The sequence below is a fragment of the Castor canadensis genome, chromosome 4 (assembly GCF_047511655.1).
Source record: "Castor canadensis chromosome 4, mCasCan1.hap1v2, whole genome shotgun sequence".
In the NCBI taxonomy this organism is placed as follows: Eukaryota; Metazoa; Chordata; class Mammalia; order Rodentia; family Castoridae; genus Castor; species Castor canadensis.
The window spans coordinates 82,004,951-82,026,739 of NC_133389.1; the positions used below are offsets into that span (position 1 = coordinate 82,004,951).

The 21,789-nt window shown below is 49.9% G+C and overlaps 1 protein-coding gene across 3 annotated transcripts in view; it reads right to left on the reverse strand.

Annotated features, from left to right (window-relative positions):
- Gli2 (GLI family zinc finger 2) overlaps window positions 1–21,789 on the reverse strand; it is a 218,606-nt gene that overhangs the window by 58,545 nt on the left and 138,272 nt on the right. Inside the window, exon 1 of one of the 3 annotated variants that reach the window (XM_074070529.1) lies at window positions 1,367–1,462. The exons of the other annotated variants lie outside the window; for them this stretch is intronic. Within the exon in view, the coding sequence (XP_073926630.1) occupies window positions 1,367–1,421 (55 nt within the window). The 5' untranslated portion in view covers window positions 1,422–1,462. Of the gene's footprint in view, window positions 1–1,366; window positions 1,463–21,789 lie in introns of those variants that run through there. 3 annotated transcript variants of the gene reach the window in all.

A 21,789-nucleotide genomic window follows, 5' to 3' on the forward strand; every position in this document is an offset into this window, starting at 1 on the left:
GCATGAGGAGCCTGGAAAGGAGACCAGGTCAGAGGCAGAGCCTGGATTCCCATCCTTCTGGGCAACTGCCCCATTAATTACGAGAAACCATGGAGTCATCATGCAGGAGGTGTTGTGGCTTCATCCATAACCAGAAATCAAGGAAGTGGATGTGGAGCCTACTCTTCCCACCACATCCAGGTGACCCCTGGGAAGGTGGTGACAATGCACACCTTCCCAGGCTCCAGGCCAAGAGACCACACCTCTGGGGGGGTACACTCACTGCCACTCATTTACCAACAGCTCTCTGGGAGCCCAGTCTGCCATGGGCAGTCTGACAAGTCGAAATGCTGCTACAGCTCAGGCGGGGGGTGGGGGGGGGTGAGGGGGCTAGAAAGGGTTTCTTGGTTCCCACTTTCTCTTCTCTGGAAGACTCTGTCTAATCTATCATGCTCCTTCAGCTTGGAATTCCCTGAGTCTTAAGTAGAATATGGTGAGATTATTTCATTATTTTTCTTTAAAGTCACGGGAAGGATTTCCCACTCATGTGGGAAGGACATAGCAGCAAGAGACAACTGTGTCTTTGGTAAAAAAGGTGCCAGTGTGCAGGGAAGAAAACACAGCAGAGAAGCAGACTACAAGTCAGGCATGGCAAACCGCACAGGTGGATAAAAGCCAACTTGTTCCCAAGTTGCCATCAGTTAAATGAAGTGGTAGACCAACTCTCCCTATTGTCAAAAGAGCTTGGAACAAAAGCAGGAAGGAGATGATCTGTGAATCCAGATAGGTCTGGGTTCAAACCCTGGGTTTGTCATTTGCTAGCAAGAAGCCATGGCTCCAGCTCAGTTTCTTCTTGCAAGATAGGAATGGCATCTGCTCAGATGCTGTGAAGAGTTGTGTTTGTACAGCTGGAACTTAACAAGAGTAGATGTGAACAGGTGTCCTAGTGCTAGGTGATGAAGGGACCTTTTCCTCAGTCCTTCATGCAAGGGATGCTGAGATGCATCAGATAGAAATTCACAAGAACCCGTGGTTAGTCGTGCACTTTGTGCAAACTCTTTGCCCCCAACTTGGCTGCATTGCACAGCATGGAGGAAGTGACGGGAGTCATGGCTTTAGGGCTTTGCAGGAAGGGACTTCTACAAATGGGTCCCTCTTGACAGCCCACCACGCCTCCAGATGGCCAATCCCCAGGAGGCTCAGGCTGGCTACCCCAAGTATGCTTCTCTAGTACCCATGGTAACCAACATAAAATGAACAGATGAGAGAGACTGTAAGGTAGACCGTGAGTTCAGGGGAAGAGCACTGTGAATTTTGTTTAAGAGGAATTTTCCCCCTCCTTGCCTGACTTCAGCCACATAACACCATGGTCGCAGTAGTAACTTACCTCTTAGAGAAGTCCACAGCAGGATAACTCCAGGCAGAAGAGACTGTGGCAACATTGTAGACTGTGACTGCCATGGCTGGTGCCAGGCTTCTCCTACCTGCTGGAGGGCAGTGATTCAGAAGATGGAATCCTGACATGAACCAACTTCCTTAAGCCAAACCCAGTTTTCTCCTCCAGGGAGGGAGGGAAATGGATGTCCCGGACAAAGCAGCAAGGTAGGATAGCAGGGCAGTGGATTACAGCTTTAAGGCTGCTCCAGGGCTCTGCCACAAAGCATTTGCCTGGGGACGAGAGGCCCCAGCCACTTGGGGGCCTGTACCAAGTCAAATAAGAACAAGTGCATTCTGAGTAGGACTCGCTGGTTACATGGTCACCAACTCTCCCGTCCCTATTCCATCTTTACAGCATAACTTGGTAAATTAAACCTTGACTTGAACAGCCTATACAAGTCACCCACTTGAGCTCTGTAGACTTCTCTGGACTCCACAGCAGCTCATCACTGCTCCAAAGGGCAGAGTTCATATTCCCTGGCTGACCACAGCCCAGACGAGGAAGGTCACACCCTGAGCCTGATGACCCACCAAAGGATGTAAGAAAGAGGACACTGCTTGTGTCCTCTTCCTCTGGAGACTACCACGACCACCAAGAGCAAGAGCCACAATTTCTGCCCTCAGGGCATGCGCCAGGGGCAGCTCTGTGTGATCCAGCTCCAAAGCTTGACAGCCTGTCACTAGATGATTTGGGCTGGTCCATGCAACAAAGAATGGTCTCAGAGTTGGAGAAGGGAGATTTTCATGGCCTGGAGAAGCCAGGAAAGCTCCCAGGAAGAGGCAGTTTTGAAGCTGGGTGCTGAAGGGGCCATGACTTCAGGTTCATTTGGGGGCAGTATAGACAGCAAGCCCAAGAGGCTCAATCTTGCCTGGTACAGAGGCCTGGGAGGTGGAGTTCTGGGACAAGCCACGGCCTCTCTGGTACATAAAGGGTTAGGAACACTTCTTCCTGGGGTCCTGGGGATGAGATGAGGTAACATGCATAATAAGAGACATCCTGACAAGCAAGCACTGATATGGAAGCTTCTCAGACTTGTGCATCACCTGCAGGGTGGGGTAAAATTCCACTGCTAAGTCCCTCCCTGTGTTTCTCCTCAGTGGGCCTGCGTCATTTCTAACCTGTTTCAGGGATGCTGAGCAGCTGGACCAGGGTCCACACTTGGAGGTGCACAGCTCAGTTTACCTTTTTACATCTTGGAGCCCCTGAGGGCCCACCGAGGCGGTGGAAAATTATTTCTCACATTGTGCCTACCAGGCCTTGTGCTAGCTACCAGATTTCAGCATGGGAGATAAGAGAGTCAGCTGTGGAAGTGACAGGGTCCCATTTACCGGGCACTTAAGCAGCAGGTACAGTGGCATTTGTATCAATCGGATGTAGTTTTGAAGGTACTAGGTAGCCACACTGTTCATGCTGCAAGGATGAAGGTGTGTGCCAGGGCTGGTGAGACCGCAGAGCCCCTCTTCTGACTTACATGATCTCAGTCCACTTTGAAACTCTGACAGTTTCAAAGGCATGGGGATTCAGAGGACCAGGTGGTCTCCAGTGGGGACAAGTCACTGGCCTTGCCCCAGAGCTGGGAGGCACTGAAAGAGTCGAGAGTCCAGGAAAGCCTCTTTTCTCAGGGCTGGGCAAGCTTGTTCTCCAAGCCTTGTGCAAACGGTACTTAGTCCCAATAATCTATAGAGGCCTCTCCTGGTGTTCAGCCATACCCCCACAGGAAGCATTTAATAAAAATAATAATATCCTGAACGGTCACTCCACTGCATGCAATTAAAAAGTGTTTCTGTCTCACTTGCGGGTTACAAAAGGGGAAGAGTTAAAATCAGACAGGAAATTCCAGCACCATGGCTGGCTGATGTCTGGAGGTTCCAGCCTCTGGGCAGCTGGATCTACCTCCGCACACAGCCAGGCAGGACCATGCAGGCTGCCTATCCTGCTGAGGTGTTACCGACAAAACAGCTGCTGAAAGACAGAGCATCGGCCAGTGCAAGCCACTATGAGTGGGTAGCGTCCTAAGGCTGGCTGGAGGTTGGGTGGATGGGATCATAGCAGTGCACGCCCGAGTGCAATCCAGCAAACACTGCAGGACAGGTCAGCTGAGACCAGTGTGGCCCTCACTGCTGGGAGCCTGGTAGCCTTGGAATCAGAGGTTCTGGTTGTGATAGGCAGGGCTAAAGTCTGGCTCTGCCTCTGTCTCACTGAATCTTCTGGTGCGCCAGTTTCCTCATCTGCAAAGTGAGGTAGTGACAGGACCACATGAGAGGGACACTGAGAGGTGTCAGGCATGCAGGAGGGCCCCTAAGAGTGTTAGTGTGGCCATTCCACTGCCACTCTGTTGGGCACCTTCCTTTTCAAAGGGGTGGAGATGGGGAGGGCTCCACAAGGAACCTGGGGAGATCCTGGCCATCATAGATAATGGCATGGGCCACCCACTTGTCCTGGTAGACAAGAGGGATCCCAAATTAGAGGATCTTAAAGCCAGGAGAAACATGAAGGATGGTCAAGCTTGATGAAGGGTGCAGATTGTCTTGGGCACAGAATCTGCTCCCCAAAAAGGTTGAGTGAAGGACCCCAAAATGCACAATAGCTTTGAAGCCCAGAGGATCTTGGTTCCCAGGAGCCCTGGGATCCCGTAAAATACAAGCAGCATGAGTCCAGCCCAGGGTCCTGGAGACAAGCGTGACCAGCCAGTTGGTGCCCAGGTCCCAGTGTTCTACTTGTTGCAGAGGTGCCAAGTGGCCTGGGTGCCATGGGCCACCCACCCTCCAAGCCTTGTCCCTCCGACAGCCTCACCTCACCTGTTTGCCAGTAACCCCATTTGCTGGCCAGCTAACACTTCAAAGCTGTTGCTCACTGCCCAAGAATACACATTCTGGGGGCATTTGCCCTTTCCTGGCCCATAGGTTCCAGCGGTGTCACCCGCCATGCTTACTGAACTACACATCAAGCTGTGACTGAGACACCCCAGGGCAGTGCTCAGGTTCTGTTTCACGTCCTGCTGAGAGTGCCTCAGACTGCTTTTCACTCTGCTGTTACTCTGGGAACTCTGCCAGGCATAGGTGAAGCCCTCCCTGGCTGAGGTAATGCACCCTTGACTCCAGCAGGATGCCTTCTGAGGCAGAATCTGCCAAAGTCAATCACTGACCTTTAATTGGTAGCAGAATTTGCCATCTGACCAACTAGAGAGGCCTTGTAGTGGCCCACTGTCTTTCCTGTTGATGACAGGTTACAAAATGCTCTTCCTTCCTTCATTGACACAGGTCCCTTAAAGACCACTTCCTGGGACCCTCCTACCAGTGTGGCACCAATAATCTTATGTGACATAAGGGGACCCTTTTCTTCACGACATTCTCTACCCACCCATCAAACACAGCTCTAGCTAATGGAAGTGCAATGTGGATCTTATATGTTATATAAATTCTCAAAAGAGAAACAGGATGTTATTTTAATAATACAGTTTCATTGACCCAGCTCATCAGAAATATCCCTTTGACATGGAAACGGTCTAACCACTGTTCATGAGATATTTTACATTTGTTCATTCCCACTGTGTCTTTAAAGTCTGGTGTGGATCCTGCCCTTCTAACACAGCCCAACTGGGACTAGTCACACTTGAGGGACTCAGCAGCCACTAGTTTCCATCACTGGCTTTGGATTGTTCACAGAAAGCCCTGTGGACACATAAAACAGGGTGCTGAGAATTCTCCCCAAACCCCAGTCCTTCCTGAGCTTCCTACAAACTTCTATTTGGTTATTTAATTAACCGATTAGCAAATGGTTACTATTTCTTCCCTTCTTTTTTGCCATTCACTTAACTCACCCGGTCTCAGGGCCTGCAGGAGGATTTGTGCTTTCTTCCACCCTTCCACACCTTTGACCGGGGCAGAGCAGGGTGGCTGATCAGTGGCGCCTCCCTCCATCCTGCCGTGGATGGAGGCCCACCGCCTTTCCAATAAGCGTGGGCATTTGCAGAAAGGAGGTGAACGTGTGGACTCCCAAGACCTTCTGACAAGTTAAAGTGTCCCCAGAAAGCAAAGCCACAAAAGAGATCATGAGGGAGGACAGCAGAGCTGTAGAGAAACATCAACCAAACCATGCAACACTTCCAGAATGCTGGCTCCCTGTCCACGTCATTCTGGACGCCATTAACTGAGAGATGTTTTGAGTACGTCATTCTCACCAAACCTCCCCTTATTCTAGCCCACCAGCTCCCACCTCGGCTGACAGAAATAGTGATTCCCTTTAGGAGGGACAGCAAGGGTGCAGCAGGACTGGAGGCTAGTCCACGAATCCCTAGGGAAAGCCTATTCCCCCCATTTTTCTAGAAGATGTAGAAAACACGGCTTCATGACCCAACCAGCTAGGCCTGCACCCAGAACCTTGCTTCCTAGAATAAGACTGTGGAGGGGGAACGAGGAGGGGGACAACTCCAAAGGCTTCCTGGACATCAAAAAAACCTCTTGCAAAACAATATTTTGATGAGCTAAGTGTGTGAATTAAAAGCAGACGGAGTCTACTTCCTTTAAAATAAACAGAGCTTAAAATCCAGGGGAAACCACCCCCCCCCCACACACACACACACTGTGTTTTGGGCTGGAGAGACCCAGAGCAGACTGGGCTGTTTGCTGTCAGCCAATGTATCTCAGGCAAAGGCTCTGCTCTGGGGGTCTAGGCCCATCCCTTAGGTCAAAGAGGGATTCAAGGGCCTAACAGGCAGCCCCTAGGTTCTGCACTCCCTAGATTCTACCCCATAGGTTGTCCCATCCTGGGATCAGGCCAATAGTCTTGCAGACCTCGGAAAGTTCTTCCCAGCTATGCCCATCTGGTTCTCACCAGGCCATCTCATCCTGCTCTCAAAGCATCCAGGTCACCAGTGACCTTCTATGGGCAGCTTTCAGGACTTTTCTTCTGCTTCCTCCCTCTAAACCAGGCAGAGGACACCCCTCCACACCATGTCTAGTGTGAAGGTGAGGCATGTGTGCCCAATGAAGGAATGAATGGATGGATGAGTGAATAAATGAGTGAATGAATCTTGTCACTACTGGAAAACAGACTCAGGGGATGGCATAAATGGGTGGTAGCACCCAAGGGTCAGCATAAATTAATTTATGGCCAAGGAGAGAGAGTCTGCTACTGAAGTAGCAGTACACAGAGTAGCACACAGAGTCAGCTGTCAGCCCCTTCTGGGACACTGAGCACTGTGACCTGCAGGCACTCTCCTGAGCATGTCTCAAATGCTAATACATTTCATCCTCATGAAGAAGGTATTATTCTTATTATCACCATTTTACAGAAGAGGAAACTGAGGCACATAAAAGTTAGGTAACTTGCCCCAGGTCAGTCACTTAGCCAGGTCTCACACCCATCCACAGAGATTCTGGACACGCCATCACGGGTGGGATGGGCAGTGAGAACTTTCTACAACCGTGAAGATAAAACATGAGGCCTAGGGAGGCCAGTGTCCCTGTCTCTGCTCTACTGCCCAGCTCTTCGGGGACTCCAGCTTTCTCCCTGAGGCACCCTGAGCCCCGAGTCAGTAGGATAATGACCACAGGTCTATGATTGATGGATGAGGAAGAGCACTGTGCAGCCCAGGCCTTGTATGGAGGTGTCAGAGACCTGACAGTCTCCAGGAAAACACAGGGCTAGACTTGATATTTCCACTTTATTCATGGCCCAAAAGTGAACGTAACCCCCGACAGAAAAGGTATTCCATGAAGTGCTTCTATGAGCTGCTCAGGAATCTGGCAAAGTTGGAAGCAAGTACAGGAGGGGCCCTCAGGAGGGGAGTTATCTGTTTTCCCCAGCTGTGTTCCTGGTACCTGCTAATAACCCCCATGGATCATTCTGCCTGGCTTGGAGAACATTCTGACTGGCGTTAAAAATGGGCTCCTCTCCTGCCCGTGGCTGGGCGCCCCCAAAGCCCACGTGGGATGCTCGTTGTTAGCATGCTGCTTGTGTAATTAGGGTGCTGAGGATGGCAAAGGGCCCACCCTAGGTCTCCAAGAGCGATTGCAGTACAGACAAAGCACCCACCTGCTTTAGTGCTGATTAATGGCGGGCCCTGCTAATAGCCCTGCTTAACACAGGAGTTTGTCAAGATTAAGTAATTGCCTTAAACAAAAACTGTATTATCTTTAAGGCCCCACTGATGAATGACTGGTGCTGGGAAATGGGGTGATGGATGTCTGTAACTCCCTGCCACCAGCCCTCCCTCATTTGCATAAATTAAAATGCAGCCCTTGACTTGGATGAGAACATCTGACAGACCCCCACCAAGGAATGGGGTGGCCTGGGACCCTGCCATCACTTCTGTCTCAGGTCTGCTGCCATTGGGAGACCCCAAACTGCTGTAGGCGTTACAGACATCTGGGATGGACCAAGGCTCACTGGTGGGGTGGACTAGATGCTCCATAGAGGTAGAGTTTAGGACAAGACAGCACAGGGAGACTGAGAACAGAGGGAGACAGGGACAGCCACCTGTGGGCTAGACCAGGGCTCACACACCCCTCAGCACATCCTGCACACAATATGCAACAGCTCTCACAGGTCATGAGCTCTTTATGAAACAAACTCCCACAAACACTTATGAAGGATCTGCTGTTCCCAGGATTGTGGAAAGCTGGTAGCCAGGGATGAGCCAGGACCCCTTCTGTAAAATGGGTTCACGGATGAGGTGGTGTGTGCAATCGAACAGCAGCCCTGCCATACCTGATGTTTGCATTTGTGCCCCTGAGCCTTGGCTTTCAGACCATGAAACCCTTCTTCAAGTCTCTGGATCATTCTATAAATTTCTCTCAATGGCACTTTGCTGTGAAGATTCACAGCAGAGAAGAGAGTCACAGGCAGGGAGCATAAGCTGACAGGGACAGGGTTGACTGAGACAATGACAAGGGGAAGGAGAGTAGGGAGGACTGAGACAATGACAAGGGGAAGGAGAGTAGGGAGGACTTGGGTGGGAAGACAGCAGGTTCAGCCAGGTTGGGAGCACCGGGTGGGCTCTCTGAGTCTGGGCAGCTCCTCCAGGTGATCTCCCTGGCGCATTCAGCCAGGAAGGACACTTTGGGTAGGATTACCCTGTTCCCAAGCCAGTCAAACAGTTCAGGGTCCATTTGTTTCTAAAAAGGAATAACAATGATCATGCTACAATCCTATGGCTTCTGGTGACTCTTGTCCCCTGACAGAAGATGGGGGGCCCTCTTTGGGGACAAGCTTTTTGGTATAAGCTGTGGGCAACAATCTACCTGAGTCACTCAATGGATCAGAGACACACTTTCCAGGCCATGGAGGAGGGTAATGTGGCACTGATGTAAAGCTCTTGTCCACGTGTGATGGCCCTCAGACGGTTTGCCTGCCAGCCACAGCCCCACAGCGTTCCCAGTGGTTAAGTCGAACTTCCTTTCTGGGCAAAGAAAGACTCCCAAACCAAGCCACCCACCCTGAACCTGCCTCCAGGCTGAAGTAACACCAGCCAGAGGTGGGAGCTGTCCCCATGACATTGGCTTCCCCCAAACCACAGCTGTCAAGCAGGTACTCTGTATGGCTTAGGGGTAGGGATTGGGACCAGGGGTCCTCAGGGGTGGCCAGGTCAGGGTGGTGGAGCCTTCCTTCCTAATATGGGGACAAAGTGCCCTCTCCTACCTCCTAGATGGGTGGCAGGGTCCTCCTGCCTCTGTTCCTCACCCACCTGGCTTTGTTTCCCTTTCCGGGTACTCAGAGGGGCCCACAGTGAACACATGGTGCAGGGAGCAGACCAGACGCTCTGATGTAAGGGCCTCGACACACGGGGATTCAGGAAGGTATCCCCATAGCCACGGGCCAGAATGAAGGAAGTTGCTCTCTTGTTCCACCCAAATGTGCATAAAGGAGTCACACTGATGCCCATGTATACACCTGGAGCCCTGGACAGTCCTGGACGCCTCTGCTTGCACACCTAATCCTCTTAGCTTAAGCCAAGTGAAAGCTGACTACACAGTCCCTTTAACACTGGTGACAGGCAACCCTCTGCATGAGTGTCCTGCCATGGGTTGTTCTGCAGGAACACAAAGCCATGACATACCATCCTCAGTACAATTCCTGTGCATAGTCTTCTAGTCACCCCTCCCTCCCCGTCGACCAAGAACATGAAAGAGGATGTATGCAGCTGGCACCTGAAACATCTGCCCTGTCATAGTAATGCTGTCCACGCCCAGCACTCCAGCAGCACAAGCTCAGTGAGCATCTACTGAATGACATATGATAGCAAAGAAAACTGTTTTGAGTGTCTCTGCTGGCACACTTCTAGGTGCCTATGCTCTTCACACCACACAGGAAACTGAGGCTCAAGGAGCATATAACTTGCCCAAGATCACATCGTGAGTTACTATCTAGGAATTTGAAACCTTGTCTGTGATTCTGGCGCCCACAAGACTTAGCCACCTACCTACCCTGCCCCTGGCCTCAAGGAAGATGGTGAGCACACTCTGTTATCACTGTCTGCCTGGTGGCTCAGAGAAACTCAAGCCGCTGACAGCATCACCCCTGGTTATGGATGAGCCAGCCCTGCGGGGTACTCCCAGAGGAAGTCACAATAGCCAGAATCCTCACAGCCACCAGGCTCCCAGGGCAGACCCTTCTCCACCATTCTACCACCAGCTTTGGGTTGAGAAGGCTTTCTGCACTTACAGACTTCTTGTGGGTTCCAGCCCAGGCAGCACTCTGGACACGCAGAAGGGAACCTATGCTGGCCTAGGTCTCCAGGGTCTCCCAGGCTAGTGGGAAGATGCCCAAACAACAGGTGGCAGCCAAGTTGAGGAGAAGACCAGGAAAGCCCACCTGCAGAGATGCAGCCATGAGAAGCAGCAGGAGTTGTCTGGGACCTAACAGCTCTGGGTGGCAAGGCAACGGGTGACCCAGCTTGTGTGATACCGAGGACACCATTGGGGATGGGGAGAAAAGATGGAGATTTATGCAGGGGAGCAGCAGTGTCAGGGCAGTGTGCAGAGCAGGGTGTGAAGATGGTGCTGGAGGCTGGGAGATGAATCAAGATGCCAATATTACCTTGGAGCACTGGTGGTGAGGGCTGGAGGCCTCCACCAGGGAAGGGAGGGCAGAGCCGGCAAGGAGAGGGACTACGCTTTTGACCAATGGAGGACGTGGGTCCAGCAGAAGTTGATGCTGGGTGGGGTTTGGGGAAGAGGAGTAAGTGAGTCAAGCATCCTGGAGCAGGGTATTGGTTTGGAACTTAGGTAAGTGATAATGTACCCAACTATATATGACAGAGGACAGCATAGAGAAAGGCTGCTTTGAGGGCAAGAAAATGAATGATTTCCTGCATGGAATAAAAGGAGCCAATAGTCTGGGTTTGATGTGCTTTGGATCGTGGGGTGCCAAGCCTAGGAACTAGTGGCACAAACGAAGCCATAGGTAGGGGACAGCTTGGGGTAGGAAGCTGTGAAGTAGGCTTTGGGAAGTGGCTAACACTTGAATGAGGACAAATTTGTACAAGGCTGGTGTGTAAAGCCTAGGAACAGGGTTCTGGCCTCCGCTGTCTGTGACATTAAGGTGTCACCTCTGAGCTGCTGGCCTACCCAGACGAGCCTGGATTCCAGGTGCTCACACTGTCAGTGTGGTATCCACTGCAGGAGGGGCTGGCCCACCAATTGCACACAGCGTCCAGAGTCTAGGGGCTGATGTGCCAAGTGAGCCTCGCACCCTGGCACAGGCAGGGAGAGGGGAGTCACTGTGCCCCAGGCCTACCTCTCTCTCCTCCTCTCCTGCAAGAGGGGTTTGGAAGTCTTGGTTATGCTCAGACCTGACTTCTTATTGAACACATTGCCCACTGTCCACTGTGTTGCCCCTGAGCCCAGGTGACTGCCCAGGTCAGTCCAGTGCACCTTCTCAGAGAGGCACCCATTGTCCTTTGGACAGTAAGACCTGTGTCTGGCCAGGAGTAGGCTAAACAGGTGAACAGAGCCCAGCAACAGGCTGAGAAGGTTGGGCTAATGTGCTGATCACCTGGGAAGACTCTTGGACCAGTTCAGGGGCCCGTGCAGCCCATGATCAAGTTGGCCTCTGCTAACTCTGGGAGACGGCTGACACCTGCTTCATAATCAGCTACGGTATGTTCAGCTCTGTGCATCCTGCACAGAATAAAAGGAGGCAACAGAAGCCAGACCCCACCTTGAGAGGTTGTGTTCTTGCCCAAGCCCCAGGTATAGAAATCTTTCAAAGGCCTGAGCTGTGCCCACACCCAGTCCCTGGAGCCCTGGGGATGGTCAGACTCCTGCCCAGGTTAGCCTGGGCCTCTGGCAACTCCCCAGCTCCTGAACAGAGAAAAAGCATCCCAGGCTCTGAAAGGAGGCCATGGCTTCCTAATCCTGGCTTTACCACTTAACAGCTGTGTGACCTTGAGCACATCACAACCTCTTTGAGTCTCAATAACTTTCTCTACGGAACTTCCTTCCCTGATAGGTCTTAAGAGGCCATTGGTCAGATCACACAAAGGTACAGTCTTGCCCTGTCTGGCTGTGGACACACTTGTCCCTCAGGTAAGCAGCCTTGTCATCTTCTGTGACAAGTGGAACGAGCTCACGGCACAGGCCTCACTTGAAGCGTCAGTCCTGGTACAGCAACTGAGGACCTGATGCTTTCCCCACTAGCAGCAGGCTGAGTTTTGGTTTCCCCTCCCCTTCTCCTTTCCTCCCTCCCTCCTTCTTTGCAGGAACTAAAGAGCCCCCTTTTATGGCCTTACACTGCAGGCCCCTGGGGAGCCCGAGGCTGGCAGAGATGACTGCTAATACTTCCAGGCACATTTACTGAAACCTTTTGACACGAAGGATATTTTTATGAGATAAGTACCCTGTGTCGGAATCAGCTGGCAAGTTTCATTGCTCACATTTCAGTCCTGCAAAAAGCCTTTTTCAATCACTGCCCTGGCAACGATAAACTTTAATGGCTAAGGGAAGCCTGCGGCACGGGACTCTCTGTCCTTTCTGCCTCCCTGTCCAGGCGGTCAACCTCCCCCCACTTCTCCTGGTTGGGCCAGAGGGGCAGAGGGGCAGACGGAGGCAAGGGGCAGTCATCTACCCCAACCCGAGCCTCCTCCGTTCCTCAACTTCTGTGAATCGAAGACCCTGGAAACACATTAGGACATAAAGAAATTCACAAATCACAATATCCAACCAGCCCCTAATCCACTGAAACAGCACCTCTGGGTACTCCAGGATGCTGGTGGTTTTAAAAGCTCCCAGGGAATTCCAGTGGGCAGTGGGTGTTGAGAACAGCTGTGCCCCCTTCCCAAGAAGGTGAATCTTCAATCACAAAACCTTCATTACTTGTCAGGCCACTCCACTGCTCTTGCAAGTTCCCATGGCCCTTGTCATGCACCCAGGAGCTGTCAGACTGCTGTGACATTTGTCACCAGATAGTAAAGAAGCCAAACCCAGAGATCCCGAGTTTACACAGAGAATTAGTACCGACATGCTCTTGGTACCAGGCTCTGACCTTTCTACCAAGAAGCTGTTTTGAGAATAGCACCCAGGTAGAACAATGGTCCCAGGCTGCCACGTGGCAGGTGAGGGCTAGTGTTCCATGAATGAAGAATGGATGAATGAATGAGTGGGCCAATGAATGAACAGATTCTACCTGCGGGAATCAATTCAACAGTCTGTGTCCTGCAGGTAACGATGGTGCTTGGCATACCCAAAATGTTCATTTTCTAGAAGATCCAAGAATGCTTCAGAACTCAAGACAGGCAGGTCCTCTCTGTTCCCAGTCCCTCCTCACTTACCAAGCTATGCCTGCTGGCTCTGATGTCCTCATGGATGAACAGTGCCCAGGACTGAAGTGCCAGGAGGTCAGCTTCCTCTACATCCTGCATCACACTCCATACCTGCCATACTCCTCTGCTTTCCTGACACCCACCTGTCCTTCCAAACCTCACCTCCCACCAGCCCCCAGCCCCAGTGAACCTGAGGTCTCTGGCCCTGTCATTCTGTCTCCTCTGGAACATCTGCCAACTCTGCTTGTAGTCTCTTTGGGCATTATCCCTCTGAATCCTTGGGGAGGTCAGTGGGAAAAGAGGAAGAGCTGCAGCAGGCAGGAGGCAAGGACAGAGGACTGTGGAAGGTCCATGGTCCTCTCAGGATCCTTGCCCAGCTCTGCTGGTGTCTGACGCATAGGTCGTCACACAGCTCAAGAATGGACAGAGGCTCTGCTATGCCTTATACAGCACCCACTTCAGAAATGAGATGTGACCTGAAATAAAGGGCACACAAGTGTGCAGCCTGACTCTCAGGTCTGGCTAGTTTTGCTCCCAAGTCCTTACCCAGGCTACTTTCTCAGATTGTGCCAGAGTCAAAGGTACTAAGGTTGATGATCCTGGGAACAAAACCTGGGGCTGTCTCTCTCACTGAAACCCAGGCCTGCTTGGGGGCTCAGAAGGAAGTAGCACCAGTACCCACCATCAAGGGGCTTGGGAACACTTTCAAGGGACTGTCCCTTCTTTTTAAACCTAAATTCATTCTCTCTGGTTTTTTGGCCCCAATTTCTACCATGGAGAAATGGCCTCAATGAATAGTCCTCCACCACTTAAGTCTTGAGCCTTACTCCCTCTCCCTGCATCAGCCTGAACCATTTATTTCACACACAGTCTCCAAATGCACAACTTCTGGAACTTCCAAATATATTCACAAGCTCCACCTGGCCTCCACCATCCATCAAGGCAACAAAACTCATTTCTCTTTGGGAGATGAAAAAAAAAACCTAGCTCAGGGAGCAAGTAAGCATTTCCTTTGCAATACATGCGTGCTGGAGATTGCTAAGGGTGAATTCCAATCTCTGATGATTGGAATAGGAACCAGATGCCAGGATTTGGAGGTGCATCCTGCCACTGTAGTCCATCACTCAAGGACTAGCAGGAGGGACAGTGCAGGCTCCAGAGGGGCTCTGGCTAATTTCAAAGCCCAGTTTCATAGCACCAGTCATCACCTATGACAAGGAGGGAGTGTGTCCCCATAGCCCTGCAAGCACCCCATGCTTCAAGTCTTTACTTCCCTCTCCTCCCAATTTTGCACACTCCTGGGGATCTGGTTCAAGCTCCCATTCTCCTGACAAGCCTTCCTGGAATACTCAAGCCTGGAGGGAATGCTTCCTTCCCATTAAGAACGAGGAGTGCTACATGGGTCAACCTTCCACCACAGGGAACCAAGTACTGTTAGCTGCCACCTGTAACTGGACTCAGCTTTTGTTAGTAGGTTGCCCCAGCAAGCCCTCTAAAGCCAGTTGCTAAGTGGCTGTAGGGGTGACTAATAAACATTATTAATCAGTTCTTGCAGGAAGATGTAAGAGGTGAGCCCTGGCTTGCATCTGCTCATTTCCATGGGATAAATGCACTGGAGCTGGTTTCATGCTTCTGACCAGAAGCCATCAAGCATAGAGTTTGGAAGAGAGGTGAGAACCAGCTCTCAGGAACTAGTAATTGGTAGCTTCAGCACTCCACTGCTAAGTTGGAGCTCTACAACTCCCAGTGCTCCCTTGGGCAAAGATCACGATCTCCTTAACAAAGTCTGAGGGAGGTCTTGAGTTCCTAAAAATTAAATAATACCACTTTCTACCAAAAAAAATTTCCAAGTTTTTTTTTTTTAAGTAAGCATATCCAATGACAAGGAGAGAGTTGTAAAGCACCCTGTTGAAAATTACTTGACAATACATTTCACTGGGTTGGGGTACGGTAGGTAGAACGCTTGCCTACCATGTGAGAGACCCTGGATTCCATCCCTAGCACAACAAAAACAAACAAATGAACAATCAATAAAACCCAAAATACCTTTTGTCAGTAATCCCACCTCCTTAATCTACTCCAGTGTAAAAATCTAAGGGATGACAAGGACTGACAAAAAGATCACGATACCACTAGGTGTTTTAATATCAAGAAATTGTAGGCAACCTAAAAGTTCAACAAGTCAGAAGTGGTTGGAATTAAGTCTAGAATCAACCTTTAAGAGGATAATGCAAGAATTCTATCACAAATAATAAAAAGAGTACAGCTATGGTTTGGATGTGGCTTATTTCCACCAAAACTCACGTTGAAATTGAATTGCCAGTGTAATGATCTTGAGAGGTAGTGGGACTTAGGAGATATTTGGGTCCTGGGGGCTCAGCCCTCATGAAAATGGGTGGGTTTTCATGAGAGTGGGTTTTACAAAGCACTCCTTTTTGTATGTGCTCACTTGGCCTCTGCTGTCGCCATGTATGGAACTCCACGAGGCTCTCACTAGAAGCTGAGCAGACGTGCTCACCTGACCTTGGACTTCCATGCTCCAGACTAAGTAAATCTCTTTTCTTTGTGAATTGCCTGGTCTTGAGTGTTTTCATTGCATCAGGAAATGGACTAGGACAGGTGAGCTCTCTGTAGAAATGGCCTTTCACTGTCATCTTTCTCCCAGGAGTCTGTGCTGGTTCCTGGGTATCTTGGTGCTCTCCAGAGATCTAGTGGGGGCTGGGGCCATCAAGACCTGCTAGGACCACCAAGCGGTGCCCTCCCCAGTGGATGCCGCCACTCCACCAGAGGCCTGAAGTAATGGGTTGGCCAAACTGACGGGATAAATCAATGCCAAGGACTCTGTCACCCCAGGCAATCCCACTCCACTCAATTTTCATGTGAATTTAGCAGCTCTGCATGGTTTTTAAGAACCCAATTGTATCCTGACACTTTTTAAATGATGCCTCTTTAGATCCTGCTATAATTTATCTTTTACTTACGAACAGCTCTACTTCCAGAACCATTTGAAGAAGAAGGAAAAAAACAAACTGCACACACGGTGACTTCACTAAATTTACAACAGCGCACACTCAGTAAAACTCAGATGGCAGAGGTTTGCCAAATGTGAAGCCCATTTTGGCAAAGCTTAAGTGGCTTTATTTTGAAAGAAAATACACATTTAAGAGACGTTTACAGATGCCAATGGGGGTAGGGGTAAGTGTGGGTGTGTGAGAAAGAACACACATGGTGCAAAAACCCCAAAGCTAAGATTTAAACCCATCTGGAAAGGGGGCTCTGTTCTCTTTTCTAACTTAAAAAAAAGGGAAAATGAGTGACCAGAGAGATTCTCTGATGGTGCCCTCTCTTCACACTCTGGTTGTCCCCGACCATGAACCTGGACGTGGCCATGGTAAGCCCCAAGCCTCCCTACCATCCCAATGAGCATTCCTACCCTCTGCTGCCTGGATATGATGCATCCACATTCCTGGTATTTCACCCAGGGTCTGGGAAAATGAAAGACTGAGGAAGGACGGCAAATCATGTCTGTTCAGAGCCTGAAGGGAACTAGGTATAGTTCATCTTGTTTTGGCCACACGGTCCTCCTGGAGCCAGGTTTATCAGAGGGGAAATGGAGTCAGCTGATGCTCAGATCCTATGCCCAGGGTCACCAAGCCAGCTGGTGAGACTGTCATGGGCAAAATGCAATTGAGTTTACTAAGTAGAAGTGGCTTCAGTATGTAGAAGTCACCTGTGTTGGCCTTGTCTCCAAGCCCCACACCACACCTATGGACTTAAGATGCTGCATTTGAGCAAGGTCTGGAATAGTCTGAGAGGCACTGGCTTAAGGCTATAGTCTATTAAGGAGGGAATGAGGAAGACAGGAAAAGAGAGGGGCAGCACCAACCAGCAGATAGATGGCTGTGTGTGGCAGGGGGCAGCCAACACGCCAGGCCCCCAGAGCCTGCCTCGTGATACCCACAGCTCAAAGCCAAGCAAACTTCCCACTGCTGCTCCCCAATGGCCCCTGGAACAGCACCTTCCGATCCCTAGGGGCCTGCCAGGAATGCAAATGCCCTGCACCACCCCAAAATCATCAGAAAATAGGGTTGGCCACTAACCAGGCCAGCTCCCACAAAGGGCCACTGTCCGCTGGCACAGTCGTTTACATTTGACTGCAGGTCCACACCTGGGCTGGACATCAGTGAGAGAAACAGCCCACATTTGTGCAAAGCTCATTTCTAAGGCATATTTTCATTCATGTTACCTCACATAACCTTCAGTAGTCACAAGGGAGAGGCAAGATGAGCACTGTCTGCCCGTGGCTGAACAGAGCATGGTGCTGGGGCTCCAAGGCCCAGACTTCTGGTTCCCACAATCACCCTCTGTTACTACACCCAGGTGAAAGGATGAGAGTCCTACACGGCCCAGCCAGGGGCAGGCTGGGTGTTGTCCACACACCCTCCTTCCTGGGGAGGCTTTGTCCACACCTGCAGCCCGAGGACCCATTAGGCTCTGTGAGAGAGAGAGGGAGAGAAACTTCCAAAAAGGAAGCCCCACCTATCCTGGGGGTGTTTGCTTCAATATGACATTCAACATGACAGGGCCCTGTAGAGCCCATGCCTCACCAAGACACTACCTGTAAAACACGAATCCACAGATGAGGCCCCACTACAGCCTGGTGCACAGCGAGGCAGCTCTCTGCAGCCAGCTCCCCGGGGCTCCCCGGGGCGAGCTGTCCTGGCAAGGTGCAGGGGGCTGACCCTCCATAAGGGCCCAGTGTTTAGCTGGGAGGCATAAATGGTGAGCAGCCAGGCACTCTCCAGAGAGAGAGGAGGCTAAGGACTACTGCGTCCTCACTCCCCACCCTGTCCTTTCTCCCCAGGTCTGCAGGAACCATGTGCTCACAGCTGCCACTAATCCCAGCTTTTCTAACCGGCTTCTGGCTTCAGAAAAGTATTGTCGCTGATACATGTGCATGCATTGGTTCCATAACCTGCCCTTTCATTCTGAGTGATGAAAAAAAAAAGATCCACCCAGTCCAACCAGCTGCTGTGTTGTTTTACACGGGTTATTTGACCTCTCTGAGCCAAGCTTCCTCATCAAAACACTGGAAGTAATAATTCTTTACTAGCCAGCCAATGAGGCTTTCTATATAAGGTGTTGAGCCCACAGTGGGTGCTCCACAAATATTTGTTTCCCCTCCTTGAAGCCCCACTCTGCACTCCTTGAGGCAAAAATTGATAAACACAGGACAGTTTATCAATGCAAATGTGCACAGCCCCATCAGGAAGCCCTGCCTGTATCCATTTGCATCTTCTTGGGCGAGTGCCCTGAATTTAAAAACTTGATACTTATTTAGATATTTATTTTTCACTGTAAATGTAATACAGAGATATTTATTTTTCTCTGTAATCACAGCAAATATCTGGAGAAAATATAATACTAAACTGGCAGGATTAGAATAATGTTCTTTATGACAATCATTTTGGTTTGTTAGTCTCCTCTATCAGTGTCATATGCTGTTGAGTTCTCTAATTTATTTCGAGGGAGATGGAAGAAGCCACCTCACATCACAGCGGGAAGGAAAGACAACAGGGAAAGGGGTCCTCATTGGAAAAATAAAATCGCATTTATGCCTCGGGATGGTGGAAGCAGGACAGGTGACCATCCCAGGGATGGGAGCTAAGACCAGTCTTCCCGGACATGATGTTGACAACTAATAAATAATGAAATGTCTCTCATAGGTCGTTATTGGACTACCATGAGACTGGGTGAGAAATCTTATCATGTTTTAGCAAATTAAAGAGATGACCAAATGGTGTCAAGCATAAGACCAAAGCTATGACAGGCTTAGCAGAAGAGATTGTTAGTGAAACCCACTCAGGCCCTAAGAGACATTTTGGCCTTCCTGAGATCACAGATGTTAATGGCAAAGCCTAAAATAATGTATTTATTTATTTATTCTAGAATAGAGAGAGTTGTGGGGTGTGTGAGTGTCTGACAAAATAACAAAGTGTCCTTAGCTAGAATATAGCTAGAGAATTACAGGCTGAAGACCTGACAAATCCAACTCCTCCCCACACACACACAACTCTGCTCACCATCTTTGCCCTCTTAAAAAACTAATAGCATGTTTGCTGATGATCCATCTACCTAACTACCTATGTACCTACTACCTACCCACCTACCTACCTATTCGTCTGTCTGTCTACCTCCCTCCCTCCCCATCTATCTATCTATCTATCTATCTATCTATCTATCTATCTATCTATCTATCTACATCTATCTATCTATCTGCCTGTCTATCTATCTATCTATCTATCTATCTATCTACCTACCTACCTACCTACCTACCTATTAGTCTGTCTGTCTACCCCCCTCCCTACCCACCTACCTGGTTTATCTATCTATCTATTTATGTGTCTGTCTATCTATCTATCTATCTATCTATCTATCTATCTATCTATCTACCTACCTATTCGTCTGTCTGTCTACCTCCCTCCCTACCCACCTACTTGGTCTATCTATCTATCTATCTATCTTTCTATCTACATCTATCTATCTATCTGCCTGTCTATCTATCTATCTATCTATCTATCTATCTATCTACCTATTCATCTGTCTGTCTACCTCCCTCCCTATCCACCTATCTGGTTTATCTATCTATCTATCTATCTATCTATCATCTATCTATCAATTTTTATTTCTTACAAGGAAAGCAAAAGCATCCAGGCTCTTCAGCAAGGAAGAGCATGCTGGGACAGGCTGTGGATGCCACACCCTGACCACTCTGGGCAGAGTGAAGGGGCAGGGCCCACAGCACTGCAGCCCTGAAAGAGACCAGAGACCCAAGTGATGATGCTTACTTCCAGAGTTGGAAACAAACCCAGGCAGCTTGCTTCCTCTGGCTGGCTGGATAGACAGGACCAGCCTGGACACATGTGTGGCTAAAAGATGGTTGATGGGGTCTATCACAGGAAATGGGGAATGTCTTTATTTAGGGGGGTCACATGACAGGGAGAGTTATGGTCCCCCCGAGTGCCTTTGGGGTTCATGTCACATCATAGGGCCAGGGGATTTTTCCCCTCCCTTTATCCTTGGTCTCTTCAACACAGCTCAGAGTAGCAGCTTCCTCCTCAGCCCCCAGGCAAGCCTGGCCTCCATCTCAATTTGCAATGTTTTATTTCACTTCCCCCCATCTCCACTGCTTATTTGTGCATGTCTCTAGAAGAACAAAGGATAAAAACATAACAACAAAACACATCAAGGTTAACTCCTGGTGACTCAGGTATTAACCCCCAACCTGAGGGTGTTTTAAGGAAAAGACAAAAACAGACAAGACTCAAAAGAATTTTGTATATGTAGATTCCAGAGGACACCATTGGTAGGGACCTGTTAACATTCCCACCTTTAAAACAATGCCAGCTCTCTGTGGTACTATTTTGCTTGGGAATTTTTACTGCTGTTCCCACGCCACTGGCACTGTGGCCTGGAGAGCTGCAGCCTTCAGAACACAGGGCCACCTCCTTTTTTTCTATAAAGATCCCCCCTCCCCTGCACCCCCACTGCCTGGGCCAACCTGGCTAACACTCACATCACCAGGCTCCATTCCCCTGTCTCTGAGCCCTGCTTGACCTCATGCAGGGGCAACAAGGCCCCTCTTCATTCTCTCTGGGGCTCTTTCCAGCCCTAGCTTGTTGGACACAACATAAGACCAGCTCCTGAGGTCAAGGTCTGGCTTGTGATGGGGCTGAGGACTGCCAGGAAGTCTCAGTGTGAGACAGAGAGAGGTTGGGAGGAAGAAGGAGGAAGGGAGAGTGAAATTGGAGCCACACCTAATTCCATGATACACACAGAGGCAGGTGAGAGTCAATCTGTCCAACCTCACAGAGGGAGGGAGATGGGGGTGGAGACCAGACAGGCCGTGGTGACTCTCTCATCCGAAGCACAGCTGTAGACCTCCACAATCTCAGCTTCCTCCTCCACACAGTGGGAGGGTGAACAGAGACCCCAGGGACTTCTGGGCCCCTTGCAAATATCAAGGTGACAGTCAGAAAACCTTAGTGACTACAGAGGGCTTCCTTTTAAAAGAGGAGGGTTGGAGTATGGCTGAGAGGTACAGCTATGCCCTGGTTTTGATCCTCAGCACCGCAAAAGAAAAGAGTGTGTGTGTGTGCATGCATGTGTGCATGTTGTGTGCAGCAGTTGTGTGACGAGGAAAGACAGTGACTAGAATTGCATCTCTTGGTCCCAGACCCACCAGCTTCCATGAAGCCCATCCTTCTAACAGAGACAGCCTAAGAATGTTTCTTGTTGATCACCTTTTCATGCCAATCCTAAAAAAGGAGAATGCTTAGCTTCCTCCTCCTCTTTTTACACAGGATTGTCCGTCCTTCTACCTGGGAAGTGCACACAGCCTTGAGGTCCAAGCCCCTAGGATCCCTTACCTCACCATCAGCCAGGCGCTTATGGAGGAGCTCCCCAGGCACAAACAGGAAACTGCTTATTCCACTTATTCTTTTTTAAATTTATAATTATCATTGTTGTACTGGGGGGACATTGTGACATTTATCAAAGTTCTTATACTATATCATAGCTGAATTCACCTCCTCCATCACTCTCCTCTATC